The sequence below is a fragment of the Pseudochaenichthys georgianus genome, chromosome 1, assembly GCF_902827115.2.
Source record: "Pseudochaenichthys georgianus chromosome 1, fPseGeo1.2, whole genome shotgun sequence".
Taxonomy (NCBI): domain Eukaryota; kingdom Metazoa; phylum Chordata; class Actinopteri; order Perciformes; family Channichthyidae; genus Pseudochaenichthys; species Pseudochaenichthys georgianus.
The window spans coordinates 40,713,963-40,735,374 of NC_047503.1; the positions used below are offsets into that span (position 1 = coordinate 40,713,963).

Consider the following 21,412-nt stretch of genomic DNA (forward strand, 5'->3'; position numbering starts at 1 on the left):
TCGGTGGACCCTGCAAACAGGTAGGTGTGACATACTGTAGCTGCTGCAAGGCAAACAACTCTGCTTGAATTACTGCTAAAGTAAGTGCCCTTTCACTCTTTCATTAGCACTTTTCTTATGAACTCCTTCAGAAGATGGGTGTGTGTGTGTGTGTGTGTGTGTGTGTGTGTGTGTGTGTGTGTGTGTTGGTATGTATTTAGTATCTCCTTTGCTTCTGTTGTTCAGACATGAATAATCGCTCCATCGCCTGGTGGCTGAAACAGATCGGCCTGCCACAGTACACCAAGTCACTTGAGAGGGAATATTATGGTCTGGAGGTATGTGAATATAAGCAACATGCAACTGTGTGATATCTCTTCTCTATTGTGTGCTGTGCTTACCTCCTAGTTTTTTTGTCTCACTTCTCTGCAGGGTTTGCTGAGTGTGACAGATGTAGAGCTGAAGGATGCCGGTATAGAGGAGCCAGCACACAGAGAAACCATCCTCAACCACCTTTTAATACACCGACAGACACTTGACCCACAACCTGGTGACACTCACAGCAAACACAGCACACATAAATATTCAAATTGTAACCAAAATGGTCTGATCTTAATCTTTATCCAGTGGTTTGTTTGTTTTTGGAAACATGTTTGTTTTGCAGCTAAACTAGACCAACAGAGTATAAAAAACGAAAACTTTACTAATAATTGGTATTATATTGCCTGGATATCATTTGACATTAGTGCCAGTACAGTACCTGAATATTGGTACGTATACCAAATAGTTCTCTTAATGCCTTTCTTTGAAATGCACAAGTGCTGCTTTTGATCAACACACAACTGCAACATTAATGGCATTCCCATCATGCTCCCCTGGGAAGATTATTTTAAAAATATTGAAGTTGAATGCATCAATCTGGTGCACTTTGAGAGCAAAATGAAGAGATCTATGGATAGCCTACATCTCTCAGCATCCATATGAAACAGAACTGTAAACAGATTTACTTTTTCTTTATGGATATTTTACTAATCACTCCCCTTTTAAACTGTATTCTTGTGTTACTGTCCTATAGTATTTCATACCCGTTTTTTATTTATTCTCTTATTCTTTAATAACTATAATGATCATATAAAAAGGTGTTCCTCGCAAATACTTGTTTATATAAATGGTGATCAAACTGTTTGAGATCCACTGAGATAACCTACACTAAAGTTAACTATCTAAACACTGAGAGAGTCCTTACCTCACTGAGCTGAGGTTATACGATCCTCTCAGTCGGACAGGAGAGGACTCTCCTCCACCTTGGTGTAGAAACAGCTCTTTATCCGTTAGCATAGCTAGCTAACCAGATGCTAACAACAACATTCCACGTTACCGCTCGCGCACTCACAAAATGCGCTCGTGCCACACACACACAGAGCCGAGCTTGAATGAAACACAGAGACCCAGAAGTACTTGTACTGTATATCATATTATTTTCGATGGCTTTACTGTATAATCAGTGTAACAGATGAACAGATCGCCACCGGGCTTTCATCTAAACACACAGCCACGTAATGATAACAAAACAAAGGTCAGGGGTCATTGGTCAAGCAACACACCAATCAGAGAGCAGCAGTGAGCACAGCTCAGGCTGTGTTTTATATTTGTATTCTTTATTTCTGACGTATTTCACACAAAAAACCTTTAGTGTAAACGTTTTCACTTATATGATTTAAAAAAAAAAATGGCAAAGTGGCAAGGCTTGCCCACCCTGCGTTGGGGGGGCACATGCAGTGACTCATTTGGGGGGGCATGGCCCGCGAATGACCCCCCATGACGCCGACCCTGCATTTAGATCATTAGCTTCAAGAGTAATAAAGCTCAATACCCAGCTATATTGCTAATGTGCAAACAGCTTTATTATTTGTGTTCTATATTGATCTAAGCTATGTCCTCCAGGGCTAGTGCATACAGCGACACATAATTACACGCCTCGTACAATTTAGCTGATTAAATGCAGACTGACAGATTTAATATATAACTTTACAAGATAATCTGTTAAAAGCTTATCTTTAGTTTAAGGAAATTGAAAATGTGTTCCTGTGTGATGAAACAAGCCTACAAATAAAACATTATCTTTTAATCACCCTTTCTAATTTGCTGAGCGAAAGTAGCAGTTAAACGTATTCATGCTTCGCGTTGAGACTTTGTGCATCCTGGTTTATCAAGTCAAAACCTTATACTAACATGTACTGTATATGTTTATTTGTGTTGACTGGCAGGTTCTTGCTTAGTGTAATTTAAAGAAGGTTAACATGAAAATGGACAGTCTGAAAGATGATGTCACAATGTCTTTACTATCCATGCACACCAATTAGAGGAACAGTTATATATTTAGGTTAAATATGAATATTAGCTGCCTGACTGAAACTTCTTGTGTTTATTCCAGTTTCCTATTCAACAGACTGACATAGTTATATGATCTTCTCTTATTTAGCTAAGCAAGATAGCAAATCAATATGTTCCAACCCTATTCCTAAAGTGTCTTTTTGTCCACTCAGGTGTAAAAGTGGAGAGGAGGGTGAGCCGGAAGTACTCGCTGGGGTCGTCTATGGATCTGGTAAGACCATGAATTTGGGTCTACATAGCATCACAAACATCACACACCACGTGTAACACCTTAAGCTCATTTTTACAAGTCAATTTAATCACTGTATATTTGGGTCTCTACCACGTCCTGCAGGTGAAGCCGAGTAAGGATTTGTTTCGTCAGAGTGTCCTGCCCCGCCTCCAGCGCGCTGATAAGAAACACCGCCTCTCTGCTTCCTGCACGCAGCTCCGCCCCCTGGATGAGGATAACGCAATCAGTGAGGCGGAGCGCTGTCAGGACAGCAAACGCAGGTAAGATGACCCACAATGCCGTGTGTGTGTGTGTGTGTGTGTGTGTGTGTGTGTGTGTGTGTGTGTGTGTGTGTGTGTGTGTGTGTGTGTGTGTGTGTGTGTGTGAAAGAGTGTAATTGTGTGCAACTTTCTCCAGGTCCAGGTTTGGCTAATGATTAACTAGGGCCTCGTAAAATGTCAGAGTTTGTATGCTTAAGAAGGCGTACTCACTTGTCTGAAATGACAATATGAATGAAAAGCATTTAAGGATCTAAAATGTAATTGTGATCTTTACTTTATGTACTTTCATCAACCAGGGGAACAGCTGCTTTTTGATGACTAACATAGTAAACAACACACCTTAGGACTTTGATATTTTGGGCACACTCCCCCTTCAGTGAGTGGTCAAGGACTGAGTGACAAAGGCCTGGGTGTGTGTGTGTGTGTGTGTGTGTGTGTGTGTGTGTGTGTGTGTGTGTGTGTGTGTGTGTGTGTGTGTGTGTGTGTGTGTGTGTGTGTGTGTGTGTGTGTGTGTTCGGAAGTTGTTAATCTTGAAGTACAGGCTCCCTTTCAGCATTAAAGGGCCAGTTGACCTCAATTATAAAAAGGCTTGTCCATCCCATCATAAGCGCTATTAAACCATTCAGATTGTTTCTCATTCCAACACAATAAAATCTAAGGGAAGGTAAATCAGTTTGAGGTGATACTGAAAATGTACCTTTTAAAAACCTCAACAGCAACTTGTCTTCCAGGAAAGAATAATGTTCCAGTTTCAGTGTTTTGCGTTGCCCGAACAACATGGCAAACCCTGAATAACCTTCACTAACCTGGCTACTGAAGCCTGTCTTTTGCAGCTGTATTAAGAAGGTATTATTAAAGTACTAAAGTCGATGATTAGGACATCCTTTCTTTGGACTGAACTGACTTTCCAACCAGAAATGCTCCTGAAGAGGCCTCGGGTTAGGGCCCTACCTGTGCCAGATGTTCTCATTTGATTTAATTATGTTATTTTTAACTGAATATAAAACCCAAATTGTCTTAATAACAAAAGAAGCTAGTGAGAAAAAGACTATCTTGTTGTAATTTGGTTGAACCAACCCTTTAATCATTTTTAAGTTGTATCCTTTCATACATAATTGAGTTAGATGACTGGCAAGTACTGTAAGAGGATACATGGAGGCTGGTTTTCAAGTTCAGGCACATCTCTCTGCTCCCCAGTCATAAAGTGCTGAGTACTAAGGTTGTAAACTAAACATGTTAGGCAAACGGAGCTTAGACACGGCGGCGTGCGTTGAAGCTTGCGGGCGGGCATGTCTGAAGCTCGACCAACAAACAATCACATGAATCTCCCGCCCCGGACACACAAGCACGCGGTTTGATTGAATAGAGCTTGTACTGGCATATGATTCGATTGGCTGACGCTTCCGTCGAAGCTTCAAAAGTAGAACATTGCTCTACTTTTGAAGCGCTCCCACAATGCAGTTTGGCGAAGCGTGACGTCACCCCATTCAAAGTGAATGGGCAGAAGCGTTCAAGCTTCAACGCACGCCGCCGTGTGTAAGCTCCGTAAGGGAAGCAGAGAGGCCTGCTCCTCGCTCTGATTGGCTGAGATGCGTTCAAATCTGATGAAAATAACAGATAAACACACATAACTGCACAACATGTAAATATGAATGCGCAGTCTGCAAATCACTGCTACAAGATGCTTTTTGGACCATTTTTCATGGGTGAAAACATTTAGAAATTGTAATTTAAAGTGGACCTATTATGCTATATATTGAAAAAATATATTGTAGGGCCATACAAAACATGTCTGTGAAGTTTTTTGCTTAAAATACCAAACAGTTCACCCATTGTAGACATGCCTCATACTGCTCATACCCCTCTTTTGCAGCCCTGTTATGCGGCTTTCACACCAGCGCTTTTCCCTTTCTAGCTCTGAGCGGGAGCTTTTCTGGTTCAGCTCCGGTTTCCCTTTTCTGCTCCCGCTCTGTTCACACCGCCCAGAGCTGCCGCTGCTGCGTCATGACGTCACCGTTTACGTGCCTGCTTCATAAAATCCAAACCGCGCGGAAATCCCTCACATCGACAACAACAACAATGGCCGATTGTATTGAAGCGCTGTTCGCTTTGGTTATCCTCTTACGAAACGAAATGGAAGGCATCGGACGACTTTACTTGGAACTTTACAAACATCACATGTGAAATGCAAGACTTCTTTGTGGTCTTCAGCATCTACTTCAACGACGAATCTGCAACTGCCCCAGCCTCGACGTAAGAGAGACGTAAGCGACGCCGCCTCTTGGCTCCGAAGCTCTTGCGTCTATACCGACCATTTTTTGGAGCTGGAAGTGAACCGGATTCCGGAGCTAAGAGGCGGCGCCTCTGCGGTGTGAACAGGAAAAACCGGTACTTTTCAGGCTCCAGCTCCGAGCCGGAGCTGAAAACACGTTGGTGTGAAAGGGGCATTAGAGAAACGCGGATTTTGGGTCCTTAGCTTTAGAAAATAAAAAAAGGAGGCGGAGCTAATGCCTGATCAGAATTCTACCGGAGATAAAGTTAAATTCTGCTGTGATAAAACGACATCCTGTTCTAAACCACATCAAAGATTAATTCTGAAACAGTATGGAGCTCAAATGCTTTTTCTCTTGCAGGTTTATCACAAGGTGAGTTCATTTTTTTATTTCCTGCTTTTTAAAACACATCTGCTCTACAGTACAGGTTAGCTCTGAGTGTTAGCCAGGCTTGCTAATGTAAACAAAGACGAGATTACGTCCAAAACACGTCAGGCATTGTTACTGATAGCAGTTTTCTGTGGGTCCGCCGCCGATTTGACGTCAGATCGGCAGCAAATCTGTATCCACTCGTTGTTTGTAAAAGATTTGGGTATACGGAGGAAAAGAGAGAGGGTTTTATTTTCTGACGCTGCGTGAGTTCCCCGACACACCGGGGACACATATTTATGTATAAAAGACATCACAAAGTGCATTTTGCATGATAGGTCCCCTTTAAAGATACTTGTTGATTGATATGAAACACTACATACAAAACATACATTTTTAACTATTCTTTTAGACTTGCGGAAAGAAAACATCAACATTTCTCATTTAGGTGATTATTTTACAACATTTCGGACATTTGCGTTGAACATTTCTCCTTATTTACCAAAAGTAAGCATTAGAGCAGTGGTTCTCAAATGGGGGATTTATTTTATGCTAATGAAAAAATAAACAATTAATGCATTTAAACAAACTACTAATAGTAGATGAACTACTTTATTCAAAAGTTTACAGAAACTCTGGATAATAAAATGGGAAAAATAAACAGGGTGCTCTCTTTTCCTCTCCCTCTCCTGACAGCCCGTCAGTCTCGTGCAGCTCGCTGAACCTGTAATGAGTCACCCGACAGGAAAGAATAAATAAATGTATAACTAGTTTAGCTAGTGCCAGAGTATATAAACTAGCTAAGTGTGTTAGGTCTAACTCTTAGTGTATTTTGCTCCACTCAACGGTCCGTCACAGCGGCGGAGCTGTGATCATGCAGAGCTGCGTGTTCTCCGTCAGCAGCAGCTGATCTGATCTCTGATCTATCTCTCCCGTCCGGTTATACTTCACTCGCGTCTATGTCCAAATCTATCAGATCTAGCTGGTTCTAGTTCATTATTTGACTGCCTGTTTATCAAAAGGACCTAAACAATAAGCATTGCTTGACAACGGCGTGTGGCCGCAAAGTATAGCGCAGCATTATGCATATGTTTATATGAGGGGTCAAAATCCCATGCCCATAAAATGCTCATATATCTTTTTCTCTTCATTCCCCACGCCCCAAAATAAATAAATATAAACATTTTAGGAAAAGTTACGAAGTTTGAGCAGTGTGGGTTTTATATGAACAGAGTTACAAATATTTCAAAACGCAAAGTGTAATAACTGCAGTTGCCTCCCTGTCAGAATAACAAAGACCCTCATTGAAGCACAAGCACATTCTCACTACATTGTAAGGACAACTTATTAAAAATATCAGTTCAATGCAACTAATGCCGTTTTAGTGTTATTGCATGATGTTAAAAATTGAAATGTAGCATTTAAGTGTTTCTCAGTTACAATGTTGTTGTTTTAATAAATCAGACTGATGGTGCAGCGCTGTACTGTACCTCTTTAGGCCTATATAGGCATTTTTTCCTTAACAAATTGTTTTTTGCGCTGATCAGGGGGTACTTGGCTGAATTTTTTTTTCAAAGGGGGTACATGATTGAAAAAAGTTTGAGAACCACTGCATTAGAGGATGCCTTGGGAACTTTCATGGGAATATCTATATTTATTTATTTGTACCTGTGTGTATCTTAACAATACTTATCTTTAAAGAATTGTATCTCAAATTAGTTTTTTCTTATCATACCAAGACAGAAATCTGCACTTCTCAACATACTGCACTTCAAACTGTCAGTTTCATATCTATATTCGGAAATAATTTAACATAAAATATTTCTTGTTTTTTTAAAATGATTATTAAACTGTGAATAATGTATTCACTCAAATAAATACAAAATGTAATAAAATAAACATTAAGGTGCAGCATTTCAATGAACTGAAATAATCTGTATTTGAACTTTACTGTACTAGTACTCACAAAACATAAAATATTAGTTTTGGGTTTTTAATTATTATTAAACTGTGAATATTCACTCAAATAAATACAAAATATAATTAAATAAACATTAAGGTGCAGCATTTCGATGAACTGAAATTATCTGTATTTGAACTGTACTGTACTAGTACCAAAGCAGCCAGTTTGACATAATGACTTGCTTGTCATTGTCTTTTCATGTTTTTCTAAAGAAAGATGAACTTGTCCACATTGCTTGCCGAAAGGGCAGATCTGCTGGCACTAACAATGTCTCCTGCTGTGGAGAACACCCTCTCGCTAGGGACAGAGGTAGCAGATACAGCCAGGTAGCGCTTTGCTAACATGGCAACATAAGGATATTTGGCGTTTGTAATAGCTTTGGCTCGGTCTGAAGTTTTTGCGAGTGGTGGAGGCTTAAATGCTAGCGGGAGTTGGGTTTGCACTTCAGTCTTTTTTCTTTTGGTACCGGTGATATTCACGTTCGGGTAATGTCTTTTCAAATGAGTGTGCAAGTTTGATGTATTGCCAGCCGCGTAACCAATTTTAGTTGAACAATGCCGACAAACAGCTTTGGTTCAGTCCACCTGTCTTTGTCCGTCATCCTTGTACGTAACTGCGAAACCAAAATGTTCCCAAACCGGAGACTTCAGTGATGCTGGAGCATTTTCAAGCTCAACTTTATCTGCGTTCGCCATTTCAACAGTTCCTCAAATTGTGAGCAAATTACTCTGAATGCTGCAACGCAGCACCTGAGATTACTTCCAAAAAGTTGTTCAAGTTCTCAATTTTTTCCGTTTAACGTTTAACGTTATGTTCGTTTGGTACACTTCGGTACACACGTGTACCGAACCGAATTCGGTACGGGTACGTATACCGTTACACCCCTACTACCGAGGTTATTTTACATGTATCATTTCTAGCCTGATATGTATAACATATTATTCCTAAAAACATGGCACAAATATTTAAGAGCACTTGGATATAACACTACAAATAATTGTCTTAATATATGACCTCATGTATCCTACTACTAGGTAGGCAACTTTTCAAAGAGTCTATGATAAAACAAATTCCTGAAAAAAGCGCTGATAACTGAGACAACTAATTTTGTAACAAATAACAAAGTTATTGAAACAAATTCCAATCATGTATTTCATGTTTATTTGGGATGCTATGACTTTATACTGAAATAACATTTTGAGATCACTGTATTTGTTGGCAAGTTGAAGGTTCCCCTCTTAGTAAAGTAACTGACCCCAGCATGGCCCCCCCAGTAAAATTGGTCTAGGACCGCCACTGTGCTGCTGTGAACTAATTCAGACCTGAAAACAGTGTTGTGTGTGTTGGGCAATAACTTTCAGTTGGTCTAATAAAAAGTGATGTCACCGTTTGAAGAGACTAAACCAGTACCATATGGTGGATTTATGGGCACATACCTCTCTGTACTGCCACCTACAATATAGCCTACTACTGACTGCAGCCAGGTACTGTGTTCGCAGCTCGGCTTGTGTCGGTATCCGAGGAATGCCAGGCAGATAGCGGTGTTTCAGCACCGGGGCCTTGGGCGGGGGGAGAAGCATGAGAGCTCGGGAAAACTTGTGGGAACTCGTCCGAAACGAGGAGGAGGAGGGCGAGGAGACGAAGGAGGGGGGCTGCCTGGGAGGGACCCGGCGCGGAGAAACAGCTTGAACATACAACTCCTCAGCTGTTGTTGTTTGTCGGTGTTAATTTGGACCAAGAAACAGTGAAACATGTCCGAGAAAAGCGAGCTGTGAGGCGGACTGACAGGTAGGTAGGACCGTTAGCCGCTGAAAATTGAATGTTTTTTGAAAAACGGTTAGCTAAGTTAACGTTAATTAACGCGAGACTTTCGATGTAAGTCAACTGTTGATCGTTTGTTTGACAGCTTGTTTAACGTTTGGTGTGCAGTTCTTTCTAAACTCTTATTCTGTGACAAGCTGTTAAAATCCCACTGTATTTACATTCTTTAAGAGAAAAGTCGACATAACTTACTTTGGTTTTATCTTGCTTGCTACCTTACCTGAATCAGTTCACGTCCTGTTGCACAATCTTGACTCAGAAGACATCACGTTAGAGCAGAATAGAACAATGAAAAGTAGGTCTATTAACCATAGAAATTCAATATGAGGTATAATTGTTGGCTGGTAATAAGATAGTTTGAAACATAGTTAAATGCGGGGTCTTGTATGTGTCCATAGGGGCTGTGCAGCACGTTGCACAGGTGTTTCTGTTGTGCAGCCTGGGCCAACGCCCCTCAAACAGGATGTAGCACTCGTAAAAAATCTAAAAGCTGAGATTTATTTTGTTTTCTGTGTATTTACGTCAGTGTTGTGAATTATTTGGGCACATTTTGAACATGCCACTTCAACAGTTGTCATTTTATTGTTGTCATTTTATGAGGTAGGCTAAGGCTACACCCAGCATAAACATAATTCAGTCTGACAGAACAGACTTGTATAATGAATACAACGGCAGGTAATACAACTGTGTTGAATCAAAGGTTATGGTCATTTAGGATGCTTTAGGATTCTTTAGGTTGTGCTGTTGTTGGACAAAAGAAAACTATTCCCCACCCCTTTCACATAATGTAGGGTAGATTAACTATTGGAAAACCCAGTATAATGCAATACATTTCATTATAATTATACATTATTTTACAGAGTTCTAATCTAGATACTCGATAACATGACGATTAAGTAAATTAAGTCAACCTAAACACAATACAAGCGCAAAATAATGGTGTAGAGTTGAACTCAGTCAATCAATACAATTGTTGATTGCCAACTGATTTGATAATATGCTATTTTTCAGGAAAAAAAGCAAAACACGTTGCAACAATCATGAAGATTGCAGTTATTTTTTGTCCCATGTGATGGTCATCTCTATACTCTTTTGGTTTTGGACTGTTAGTCAAACAGAACAAGCTATTTTGTCTGCTACAAAAGCCAATGAGGTAATTGCTTTGTTTTTCTGTGAGTTTGGAGGTTTTAAAAATACCTCAAGTCACTTTACATCCTCCAGTTTAAAATGAACACATGGTGGGTGCATACATTTAACGTCTATAGCAGACGGAGTGCTTTGAAACGACATTTAGACATTTGTGATTGGAAACACAATGGTTAATCAGAAAATGTATGGAAAGATGTATGAACGTTGGTTTTAATTATAAGGAAAGCAGGGAAAAACGATTTTGTTTTTATTGTTTAGACGGCATTGCTGATATACAGATCAGCAAGGTTATTTTTGTAGATCAAAACAAATATTTGAAGGGGGTTTGTTTTAACAGGACCACAACATACTGCCTATGATCACAGCTTTAAATCGGAGACCAAGTTTCAACAAGACCAGTTTTGTCTTTATGAAAAATAGGATTCATTGCGGGATTTTATATTTGACAGCAAATAGACGTAACAAAGCAGTTGTTGTGCTTGTTGAGAGTTGTATTCAGAGTCAAAGCAGGGTAAACAAGCTACCATCACACCACATGCACATCCCTCCAGCTATCCAAGAACACTACATGTGTTCCACATTGTTGACCCACGGCCGCACAAAGCAATTCATAGATGTAGATTTGCTAGAATAGTTCATGAGATTGCTGGGGGTTATCTAGTCGACTCGTGCTGTTAGTTCTATGAGCCGTTCATCTGTCAGCCTTGTGTTTACAGAGGCAGGAAGCTTGGGGAGGAAGGAAGAGGCAGGCTATTAGAAGTCCCTCACTTTTTTTGTGGTGTTAATGACAGATGCAGGCCTTGGCAGTGGCATTCTATCCTCCTGGTGCTGTTCATGTTCAAAGGAAATACATGCCAACGTCATCTGGGGCTCCCTGGGGTTGAGTTGTGTGGCTCTAAATCACCGCTTTGCTCTTGTTTTTCAGCAAGAGGAGGAGTGTTAGCGCATACTTCAGTCAGCTGAAGGTAAGAGGTTAAGCACACAGCCTCTCACTAGCTTCCTCTCCTTTTTTAACATAATTTCCTTCATACTCTCACACATGCAAAACAAGGCACAGAAACATGTAGAGTAAATCACTGCTTGACTGTTTGCGTTGTAGGTGTTTGGTGGTCGGAAAGACATGGATTCATTGAAGAAGGAGCTAGAGGAGGAGCTGAAGCTCAGTACTGACGACCCGACGAGCCACGCGTGGTACCACGGACCGCTGAGACGAGAGGTACTCAATGGATCCTGCTATTATCACCGTATTTACACTTTCACACATTTTTAAACACATTAATTGAAGGAATAAATTGACTTTTTTAGTTGGGAATTGTGCCTATTCACATTCTTGTGCAGAGCTCAATAGCTCTCTCACGTCTGCACGAATAAACTTAAAGGGGACCTATCATGCAAAATGCACTTTTGTACGTCTTTTATACATGAATGTGTCCCCGGTGTGTCAGGGAACTCACCAAGTGTCAGAAAACACAACCCTCTCTCTTTTCCTCCATACCCAAATCTCTAAAAACGGGGCTGCAACGGATCTGATACAGACTGATACAGATTTGAAAATAGTGTGACGTCAGTGACGAGGAGCTCCGCCCATATGGCCAACTCTCCATCTATCAGGGGAATGAGAGGTTGCCATGGCATGGTAACAGCATGGTAACAGCATGGTAACATGACACTCCTAACTCGGCCCCCTCCTTTGCAGGGGGGCGTGGTCAGCTGCAGCGAATACAAAGACAGGGTGGAGGAGAGGAAAATAGAGCAAAATGAGGCATGGCTAAAATGCATGATCTGAAAAAAAACATATAAATATACCTTATATAGGTATGGCCCTACAATATATTATTCAAATATAGAATGATAGGTCTCCTTTAAGGAAGAAGCCACTTAGCTTAGCATAAAGACTGTACGGGTGAATTAGCTAGCATGGCCATGTTAAAAGATAACAAAATCCATGTACCAGCACATCTAAAGTGACTCAAGCATACGAAAAATATTTCTTGGAGCCTTGTTGTCATCCTAAAAAAGTTCTGCACCTGTTAAGCATCTTAACACTTGAGTTTTGTATAGATTAAGCAAACAAAACATATACCATAGTGAGCTTTAGATGAGCTGATTTTGTGACTTTTGAACAAAGCCAGGATAGCTGTTTCCCTTGTATCCAGTATTTATGCTAATCTAAGCTAAAGGAGCTTCAGTTTAACTCACTCAGTTGCCAGCTTTTAAGATACTTACAACTAAAACTAATGCAGTCTATGTATCCGGCCCTTGAACTGTTGATGACTAAACATGCTGACTTGTCTCCAGGCTGCAGAGTCTCTGTTTGAAAGGGACGGAGACTTCCTGGTCCGAGATTCAAACTCCGCCCCCGGGAACTACGTTTTGAGCTGCTACTGGAAGAATGGGCCCATGCACTTTAAGATCATAAGAGTGATCCTTCGTCCTAAAAAGGTGCTTCTATGTTATGTCCATATACGCAAAACGGATAAATAGTTTAAATAATGAACCAAGCAACAATGCCAATATTAACTGGGCACAGCTTCAGATTCGTCAATTTGTATTTGTTGGGTTTTTAAGTGTTGGTTTGGCAAATTAAGACATTTTAAGATGCCACCTTGGGCTTAGCTGATGTTTTGCTATTTTCCCAGTTTCAAATAATTAAAAAAATGACCCAAAGACCAAATTGCAAGATTTAAAGACGTTATGTTCTAAATAGATACGAGGTGCAGATCATCTAACCCAGGGATGTCAAACTCAAGGCCCGGGAGCCGAATCCGGCCCGCGACTTCATTTTATGTGGCCCCACAAGAGCTTGCAAAGAATATAATATGTTTATTATACGGTTACATGCTACTTTACAGAAGCACGTTGCCCATAAACGACATGTCCCACAATGCATCTCAAATTAGATTTTTTTATCTCAGAATTTGACTTTTTTTTGTCAAAATATGACTTTTTTCTTAAAATGTGCCTTTTTCTAAAAAATAATTTTTTTTTCAAAATGTCACTTCTTTTTTTTTGTTTTTCCAGAATGTGGCTTTTCTTTTAAAATCATATTGTGACATTCTCACTGAAGAGACTTGCAATTATTTGCCCTAGACTTGCTTTCAGACGTAGTTAATTATGAAGTTATAATAATAATCCAATGCAGAGGCAATAATGTAATATAATACATTATTTTATATATATTCAATATTTATATATGTATTTTTGGTCTTAAAGTTAGAACCGGCCCTTTGAGTGCAACCATAATACTGATGTGGCCCGTGATGAAATTGAGTTTGACACCCCTGATCTAACCAAAGAATAAATATATTGTTTTTCAGACGCTCACCTACTGTAGGTTTCTCTTTAGTGTTTTAACCTGCGCAACTTTCATTCAGGGATTGATTACAATGATGGAGAGTACATTTTTTTTAGACTTTTTGATGCTTCTTAAACATGTTGCTGTTACTTTGGGTCACAACTGTTGCCTGCTATGAATCCAAACAGACCTCTTCTCTTTTGCAAGCTACAATTACTGTATTTTTAGCCTCTTTGTGGTCTGAAAAGAGATGTTACCATTCCTTTAAAAACTCTGCTCGATATTTTACGTGTGTGCCTCCATCTGTGCGACAGGGCTACTCTCGGGAGCTGTTCCAGTTTGAGGAGGATCGCTTTGACAATGTACCTGCTCTGATCCGATTCTATGTGGGCGGGCGTCGGCCAATCTCCCAGGCCTCTGGGGCTGTGATCTTTAACCCAATCACACGGAGCGTTCCTCTGCGTGTCATCATCGAGCGACAAACAGACTCCTCAAGCAGCATCAGCAGTATTAAAGGTGCAGACAGAGACAAATACAATCAAGCCAGCAAAAGGCGCAGCTTCAGCTCCGCACACAACGACACACTGCAGATCATCAATCCGCTGCTAAGGTGGGAAAAGTCTGCTGAAATGTATTCCAGTCCACGTGCAATCCTAAAGTGCTGAAATACTACATTCAAACACATATATACTGTATACTGATGTCTTTGCTTTGCAGGAGTGGAAGTCAGCCTTCTAACTTGGAGAACGTTGGACGCAGACCTTCCCTTCAGTCTGCACAATCTGACAGCAACCTGCGAACTGGTACATTATACCTAAATGTGTCTTATATATAGCCACTGTGCTGTCAGGATGCAGAGTCGTCGTTTTTAGCAACTCATGTGAGGCGCTTCTTGCAATCCTCTGTTCTACGCACTGCATCTATTTTTGTCAAAGCAAAGTTTATTGAAAGATGAAATAATTATTTTTTGTCTCCTCATCCAGGGGTTCAACAAAACACTAAGCAGGAGGACACCGGCCCCGCCCCGATCTCGCCAGTGTTTCGCACAGGCAGCGAACCCCTGCTGAGCCCCCGACCACGACACTCACGTCCTGCCTTTCCAGGTGACACACACACACACACACACACACACACACACACACACACACACACACACACACACACACACACACACACACACACACACACACACACACACACAGAGAGAACAGCACACATTTAGTGGACCCTCTGAATTTGAGGGTTTGAGCTGCCTGAGAAGGTAGCTACATTTTTAAAAGTGATGCATGGTTATGGCCTGGGAATACTTACAGGACAGGACAAAATACACATGGGTGATGCTTCACTTTCATGATTGTGCATCTAGTCTGTTTTCCTTGAACTTTTCTGGAACCAAACTTGTCCCTAACGGCCCGTCCACACTACAGCTTCAAAAAAAGCTTGGAGCTGGGCGTGTCTGAAGCTCGACCAACAACCAATCACATGAATCTCCCGCCCCTGACACACAAGCAGCGGTTTGATTGGCTAGAGCTTGTACTGGCATATGATTTGATTGGCTGACGCTTCCACCGAAAGCTTCAGAAGTTTCAAAAGTTGAACATTGCTCAACTTTTGCAGCCTGAAACGCCAGGAAAGCTCCGCTCTGCTTCCCACAATGCAGTTCGGCGAAAAGTGACGTCACCCCATTCAAAGTGAATGGGCAGACGCGTTGGAAACCGTTTTTGATGCTGTAGTGTGGACGTGCCGTAAGAGTTCAAATACCACAGCAGCACCTCCTGCAAATGTGGAGACCGCCAATGACAGACCTAACTCCCTCCTGTCCCTGCAGGTGGTGGTGTAACTTTGCGAGGTTCAGATGGACAGCTGCACACAAGAGCTCCTCCTAAACCTCTGAGAGTCTCTGTTCTCTTCCCCAACTCCATCCCTCCCCCACCCAGAGACCGGAACGTGGACCCCTCCTCTTACTACGATGAGCTTGTCGTCCAGGTAGATACCTTTTTCCTGCATTATGCTTTTTCTATTTCCTACTCTGTAAATCATCCATGGAGAGTTTACGTCTCCTTGTTTTTGCGCCCAGGTGCCACAGAAGATAGGTCATGTGGACCGGCTGCGTGCCGAGGAGAAGTGGCAGAGCCGCGCCCGCCTCACCGAGACTTCCTTTGGCTTTTTGGAGGCAGAGAAAAACGAAGAGTCATTACAGCTGCCAGCGCTACCACAGAAGAAAGCAGAAGTGGAAGACTGGCATTTTGAAAAGCCACATGTAAGTGATACATGTCTGGATAAAGGCTGTGTAATGTTTTAAGGATTGCAACAGTGTTTTTTTAGTTTTAGCTCCTTAAAAGTGCAGCGTGTCGAACAGAACTACCGGCGCCGTAGAAGAAAAAAAAGGGGGAAACATTTAACCTCGAACACTGGGTCTATAATTTAAATATCCAGTCACTTATTTTAAGCAACAGCAGGGCAAGAAAAAAAGTCAGGATAAGCCGGTTGGCATTAATCTCAGTATCTCTGCAACACAACACTAAACGTCTTTTAAATTATGTCAACACTTTAGAGCACATGTGTGAAACTCAAGGCCCGGGGGCCAAATCAGGCCCGTGGTGGATTTAATTTCGGCCCGCAGGATAATTTGTAATTACTATTAGATCTGGCCCGCCGGTATATTGCACGCACACCTTCACTCCATCCTGAGGGTCTCCTCAGCTCAGAGCCTGAGCCCAAACATTGATGAACTTGCACCCAAGATGAGACGCCAAGTATCGGCTTGAGCTAGCATCACAGAGCAGCACACTGAGTTCAATGGATGTTTCCTTCTGCACTTTGTTTCTTGAGACAACAGGGCATGTTTTGTTGAAGCTGTTGTTGGCCTGTGGAAAAATGTAATCATAAGAAATGACTCTGGAAAAGCTGCAGATAGAGCCATGAATGAATGAAACTGATTATTTAATGTTTAATGTTGTTTTTATAGGTAAGAATTTAAGCTTAGTTAGCTCCAGGTTTAATATGTGCAATAAGTTAATTTCAATAAGTTTCAATGAACATTGAACCAGTCCGGCCCTCGACTAGTACCCATTTTTTTATTTTGTCCCAATGTGTATTTGAGTTTGACACCCCTGCTTTAGAGCCGCATTCTGTTGATAAGGTTTTTCAATTCAAGCCATCATTTTACAGATTGCACCTTTTTTAATCACCTACTTTACATATTATGCATACTGTCTATTTCTCGCTTTTTAAATCCTGTTTTCTCACTTAATTATTTGTATTCAATGTCCTTATAATATGAAAAGCAGATTTTTGTAATCAATGACAAAGCTGTCAACCCTGTTTTAAACTTGTTTATGTTACAATTTGAAAAAAGGAAATGATTAGCATCTATGCTCATGTTGATTCTTACCTGTTACTTGTCTATTTGAAGTGCTATAATCTTTTATTTTATCTTGTTAAGCAAATAACTTCCTCAGAATACATTTGGTTTGAACAACTCTGTTAAATATGTCAAAGATTGTACATCTGCACTTTATAACAGCACAGAGGGTCAGTTGTGAATGAACGTGACATGCTTTTCCCTCCATCACAGGTGGAGACGGTCTCGTGCTTCCACTTGGATCAGTTTGAGTCGCTGCTCTTGCCGGAGAACAACCGACCTCTAGAGCCCGGCGTCCTGCTGGCGCTCAAAGAGCTTTTCAATCGCTCAAACGCCGACATCACCGCTATGCACATGCTCAGTGTCGACTGCCAGGTAACTCTCAACCCTCTACATACTGGATGTATCACTTGGACATGGCACACCTGATAAATGCAACATAGACAATCAAATGTTTAAATTAATGCAAATATTAGGCATAGCTCCACTAACTACCGTACTTTTCGGACTATAAAGCGCACCTGCATATAAGCCGCAGCAGCTAAATTGTCCGTCTGTCTTGCTCTCGTTCTGTCTCTCGGTTCCACTTTTACTTTGGGGCGCTACCTGTCTCACTCTTTTCCGGCCTCCAGCTTTTCCTGCTGGAGCCCGCCGCTTAAAGGTGGCGGGCGCGGACCGGTCATAGAGCCCATAGCGTTAAAGGTGGTTAATTTTACCTGTAAAATCCATAGATTTAGGAGGTTCCCTAGTGGCCGGTAGCTGTACAAAAAAAATGGGGAAAAAAGTCGCGGCTTATAGTCCGAAAAGTACGGTACTCATGTTGCTTCTGTTAACATATTGTTCATTGTGACCGTATGTCCATGTACTCCAGCCATCTAGGACCAACTCGTGGTGTGTGTCTTATATATTTACTGTAGTAGAATTTTTAAGTCCTAATACATTTATTAAAACCTTTTACTCCCTAGCTTGATGAATATGGTCCCTGTTTTTATGATATGGTGTTTTTGGTGTATTCAACAAATTCAAAAAAGTAGCATAAATACCCACTCGTTCATTAACTGAATATAAAACATTACTGAGCATTTATTTGTGATTGTTGTCACGCTGCAGGTTGCACGCATTGTTGGGGTGACCGATGAGCAGAAGAGGATTATGGGAGTTGGATCGGGGCTGGAGCTTGTCACTTTGCCACATGGACGCCAATTACGGCAGGATTTGCTAGAAAGGTACGTGAAGATGATACAGATAGTGAGAAAAGACTACATATAATGGCCTCATTAGAGAGGGTTAACTTGACCGTGGAGCTAGCACACTCAAACATAAGAATCCGATTTTTTTCTGTACAATAAACACGGGTAAATCAAGTTTTTGTCAAGCAAATTACAATTAAAGAAAAACACTTAGCAAACATTAATGAATCCACTTCTCAAAGTAAATACTGGATGAACCTAAAATACAACGACAATCTCTACATTTTAACATTTAGCCTTACTGGCTTCAGGTTTTTCTCCCCACTGGAAAGGAGGAAAGCTGTCCTCACATTCTGCCTTACTTAAATCGTATGCACTCTAATTATTTGTATCATTTTTAGGCATCATCTAATAGCACTGGGAGTCGCTGTGGACATCCTGGGTTGCACAGGGACTGTCAGCCAGAGGTCAACTGTTTTACATAAATTAATCTTATTGGCTCAGGCCCTGAAAGATCACGCCCACAACCTCTACTCCTTCTCAGCCGTGATGAAGGCTCTGGATTTGCCTCAGGTGGAGAAGATATGACAAATATATAGTTTAAACTAAGGTCAAATGCAAACTGGATGGAGTTTACCAACACACCTGGTATGTTTGTGCTTGCACATGTGCAGATAACGCGACTAGAGATGACGTGGCGAGCGCTGAGGAGGAACCACACGGAGACTGCAGTTTTATTTGAGAATAAACTCAAACCCTTCATGAACATGCTGAACGACGGAGACGGTGAGTTTTAAACTAAGAAACATCTTATTTCATTCATTTGGTCGATGCTTTTGCCAGTGTGACTTTTCCCATCCAACACAAACAGGTAGAAGTGTGCTTAGGTGCAAGTACTTAGTGCTTTTTGTTTGTTCAGTACGATGAAAGTAAGTGCTGGTATCGACTGTTTGTCTCCAATATCACATCAAAAGCAGTAGGAGAAAAGCCACATTGATCTCGACTCAGAACAATTCATCAGACTTCTTGGAAGCCACAAAAGACACTGTGTACTCCAGAGAATCTATAAAACACTCAGCACTCTTCTCCTTTTGGTTGTGCGGTATTAATAGCGCTGTAACCCTTCGTTTTAAAATAATACTATAATATATAATAATGCGTTGAATCTGTTTGTTCATGCGTTTTCCTGTAGACTCTGTAGTCCACGGTCCCTCAGCCGTGCCTCACCTGGTTCCCCTGCTGATGGCGATGGAGGGCGACGACCCGGTGGAGAACAGTGAGCGCGGCTGTCAGCTCCTCTACGACGTCCTCCAATCAGCTCGCAGCGCTGCGCTGCACGCACAAGATTATCAGCAGCACGCACACACTCTGCTCACAGGTACACACAGCATTGTTCTCTCCTTAATGGACACACATCGCAGTATTCTTATCCTAAATCTGTTACTATGTCTGTGTTCGTACTGAATCTATCAGTACGAACACACTATTAAAGTCAGATAAAGCAAAATTCAAATATTAAATATAAATATCCTGTGTTTTTTTTAACAACACATGAATGTGACCTGTTCATGAAGAGATGTTGAGTGAGGCTCCGTTTGCAGGCACTTTCTTTTTATTAAATATTTGACCAAAGAGTGCAACGATTCTCAACAATTACTGATTAGCATTATTTGGCGTGCCAAAAATAAAATAATTTAAAATCTATGGAAAAAAGTTTTTTTTTTATTTGGTTTTTTTTATTTGACCAGATTATATAGAAAACATATTTTGCATTACTTTATTTTAGTCAAATTAGTTATTTATACATTTCTATATTTTAGTTAAATTTTTAAATGAACTAATTCAGTCTATGAATGGTTAAGTAAAACAAAGTAGAGAGGCAGACTTTATGTTCTTGACGTATACAGGTCAGAATAGTTCTTAATTTAGTTTGTATTGAAGGTAAGGTGCAGGAAAGTGTGTGAACTTAAATCACTGTTCTTATGAGAGGTTCTTGTTGTTGTAAGGCAGAGTAAACATGTTTGCACTGGCAGAACATACAGTAGTATATTGTATATAAAAAACATAGTTAAACTGATGTGAAATGACCTCATTCTTTGCGTCTGATGGGATGTCTGTCCCGTCCTTCAGCAGGAAGCTGGGAGCCGGTCCCCGAGCTGCTGGAGGCTTTCCGGACGGAGTTCGCCCTGCGGCTGTTCTGGGGTCAGGCGGGGGCCACGGCCAACAGAGAGGAGCGCTACGAGAAGTTTGACACGATTCTTTCCGTCCTCTCGGATAAACTGGAACCAGTGGAGCTCACCCCACGACAACCTGAGCCTCTAACCTGAGCGCCCTGACTTCCCCGACGGAAAGGGAAGTCAGGGCTTTCTTCACTGGAGGAAATGTTTTCAGTTTAGCCTGGGTGAGAGGCTAAAGACACACAGACATAAAGGAACGTTTATTTTTCAAATGTGAGAGACTTTAAAGCTTGCCAAGTGACGACTTAACTTATAAAAAATAGAATGATGTCTGAACTAAGAGAGCCCTGTGCAGACCTTTACTGTGAAAAGGGCTGTGTTGGTTTCAGGCGATCTGGAAATGTTTACCCAAAAACTAGCATCTGTTTACGAATGTGCATTTCTGATACTGAGACAGTGTTCACACACACACACCACTTTTTCTTTAAATACTTGTGTCCAAAGGACCATCATGATTATAACTGATTGGGTTCCCTTGTACTACCTGCTGCTGTGAGAGGCCACACTGGAAATTGTGTTCATTTCATGTCAGTGTTTCTAAAGCAATAAATCATATTTGTGTAATGTTTGCGTGTACTTTTCCTCATAAATAATATTCTAAATGAACAAAAAAAGACAACCAATGTATTTTTCTTTACACTTTATGACTCAGACAAAACATGTAAATTCATACATTTTCCTTTTAGAATTGTATCATACAATAATACCCCTTAAATGTTGAAAAAGTCTACTAGTGCAGGACAGAGTGGTAGAGAAAGAGATAGGTAAACATGTGGCTCAATGAGAGGGAGATTTTTAGAGTCCCCCTCCAGAGTGTTTGGCTTATTTCTGAATATGACAGATTCGCTGTGCAGAGTGATGTTCCTGCAGGGTTTGACACGTCTGA

The 21,412-nt window shown here is 41.0% G+C and overlaps 2 protein-coding genes across 3 annotated transcripts in view; one reads left to right on the forward strand and one right to left on the reverse strand.

Annotated features, from left to right (window-relative positions):
• LOC117449600 (proto-oncogene vav-like) overlaps nucleotides 1-9,717 on the reverse strand; it is a 33,588-nt gene extending 23,871 nt beyond the window's left edge. The window contains exon 1 of the mRNA XM_034087379.2: nucleotides 9,512-9,717. The gene's annotated coding sequence lies outside the window, so the exon portion shown is untranslated. The remainder of the gene's footprint in view (nucleotides 1-9,511) is intronic.
• Nucleotides 62-21,113, forward strand: sh2d3a (SH2 domain containing 3A). Of its 2 annotated transcripts, XM_034087399.2 has the most exons (19): nucleotides 62-80; nucleotides 226-317; nucleotides 412-529; nucleotides 2,526-2,584; nucleotides 2,708-2,865; nucleotides 11,366-11,405; nucleotides 11,540-11,656; nucleotides 12,739-12,882; nucleotides 14,050-14,345; nucleotides 14,453-14,538; nucleotides 14,719-14,838; nucleotides 15,564-15,721; nucleotides 15,813-15,995; nucleotides 17,313-17,474; nucleotides 18,210-18,325; nucleotides 18,691-18,862; nucleotides 18,964-19,075; nucleotides 19,482-19,667; nucleotides 20,420-21,113. In XM_034087399.2, the coding sequence occupies exons 2-19, from the start codon at nucleotides 228-230 to the stop codon at nucleotides 20,614-20,616; spliced, it is 2,514 nt and encodes an 837-aa protein (XP_033943290.1). In that variant the 5' UTR covers nucleotides 62-80; nucleotides 226-227; the 3' UTR covers nucleotides 20,617-21,113. The 2 variants fall into 2 exon arrangements, with proteins under 2 accessions (XP_033943290.1, XP_033943307.1); XM_034087416.2 differs by lacking the exons at nucleotides 62-80; nucleotides 226-317; nucleotides 412-529; nucleotides 2,526-2,584; nucleotides 2,708-2,865 and adding an exon at nucleotides 8,827-9,258 and having other exon boundaries at nucleotides 20,420-21,106.
• The last annotated feature ends 299 nt before the right edge of the window (nucleotides 21,114-21,412 follow it).

Bases quoted from the DNA above. Each gene is read 5' to 3' on its own strand.
- sh2d3a (XM_034087399.2), top strand. From the start codon at position 228: ATGAATAATCGCTCCATCGCCTGGTGGCTGAAACAGATCGGCCTGCCA. The intron at 2,585-2,707 runs GTAAGACCATGA...CACGTCCTGCAG, and splicing joins TGGGGTCGTCTATGGATCTG to GTGAAGCCGAGTAAGGATTT. The intron at 18,863-18,963 runs GTGGAGAAGATA...GCACATGTGCAG, and splicing joins AGGCTCTGGATTTGCCTCAG to ATAACGCGACTAGAGATGAC.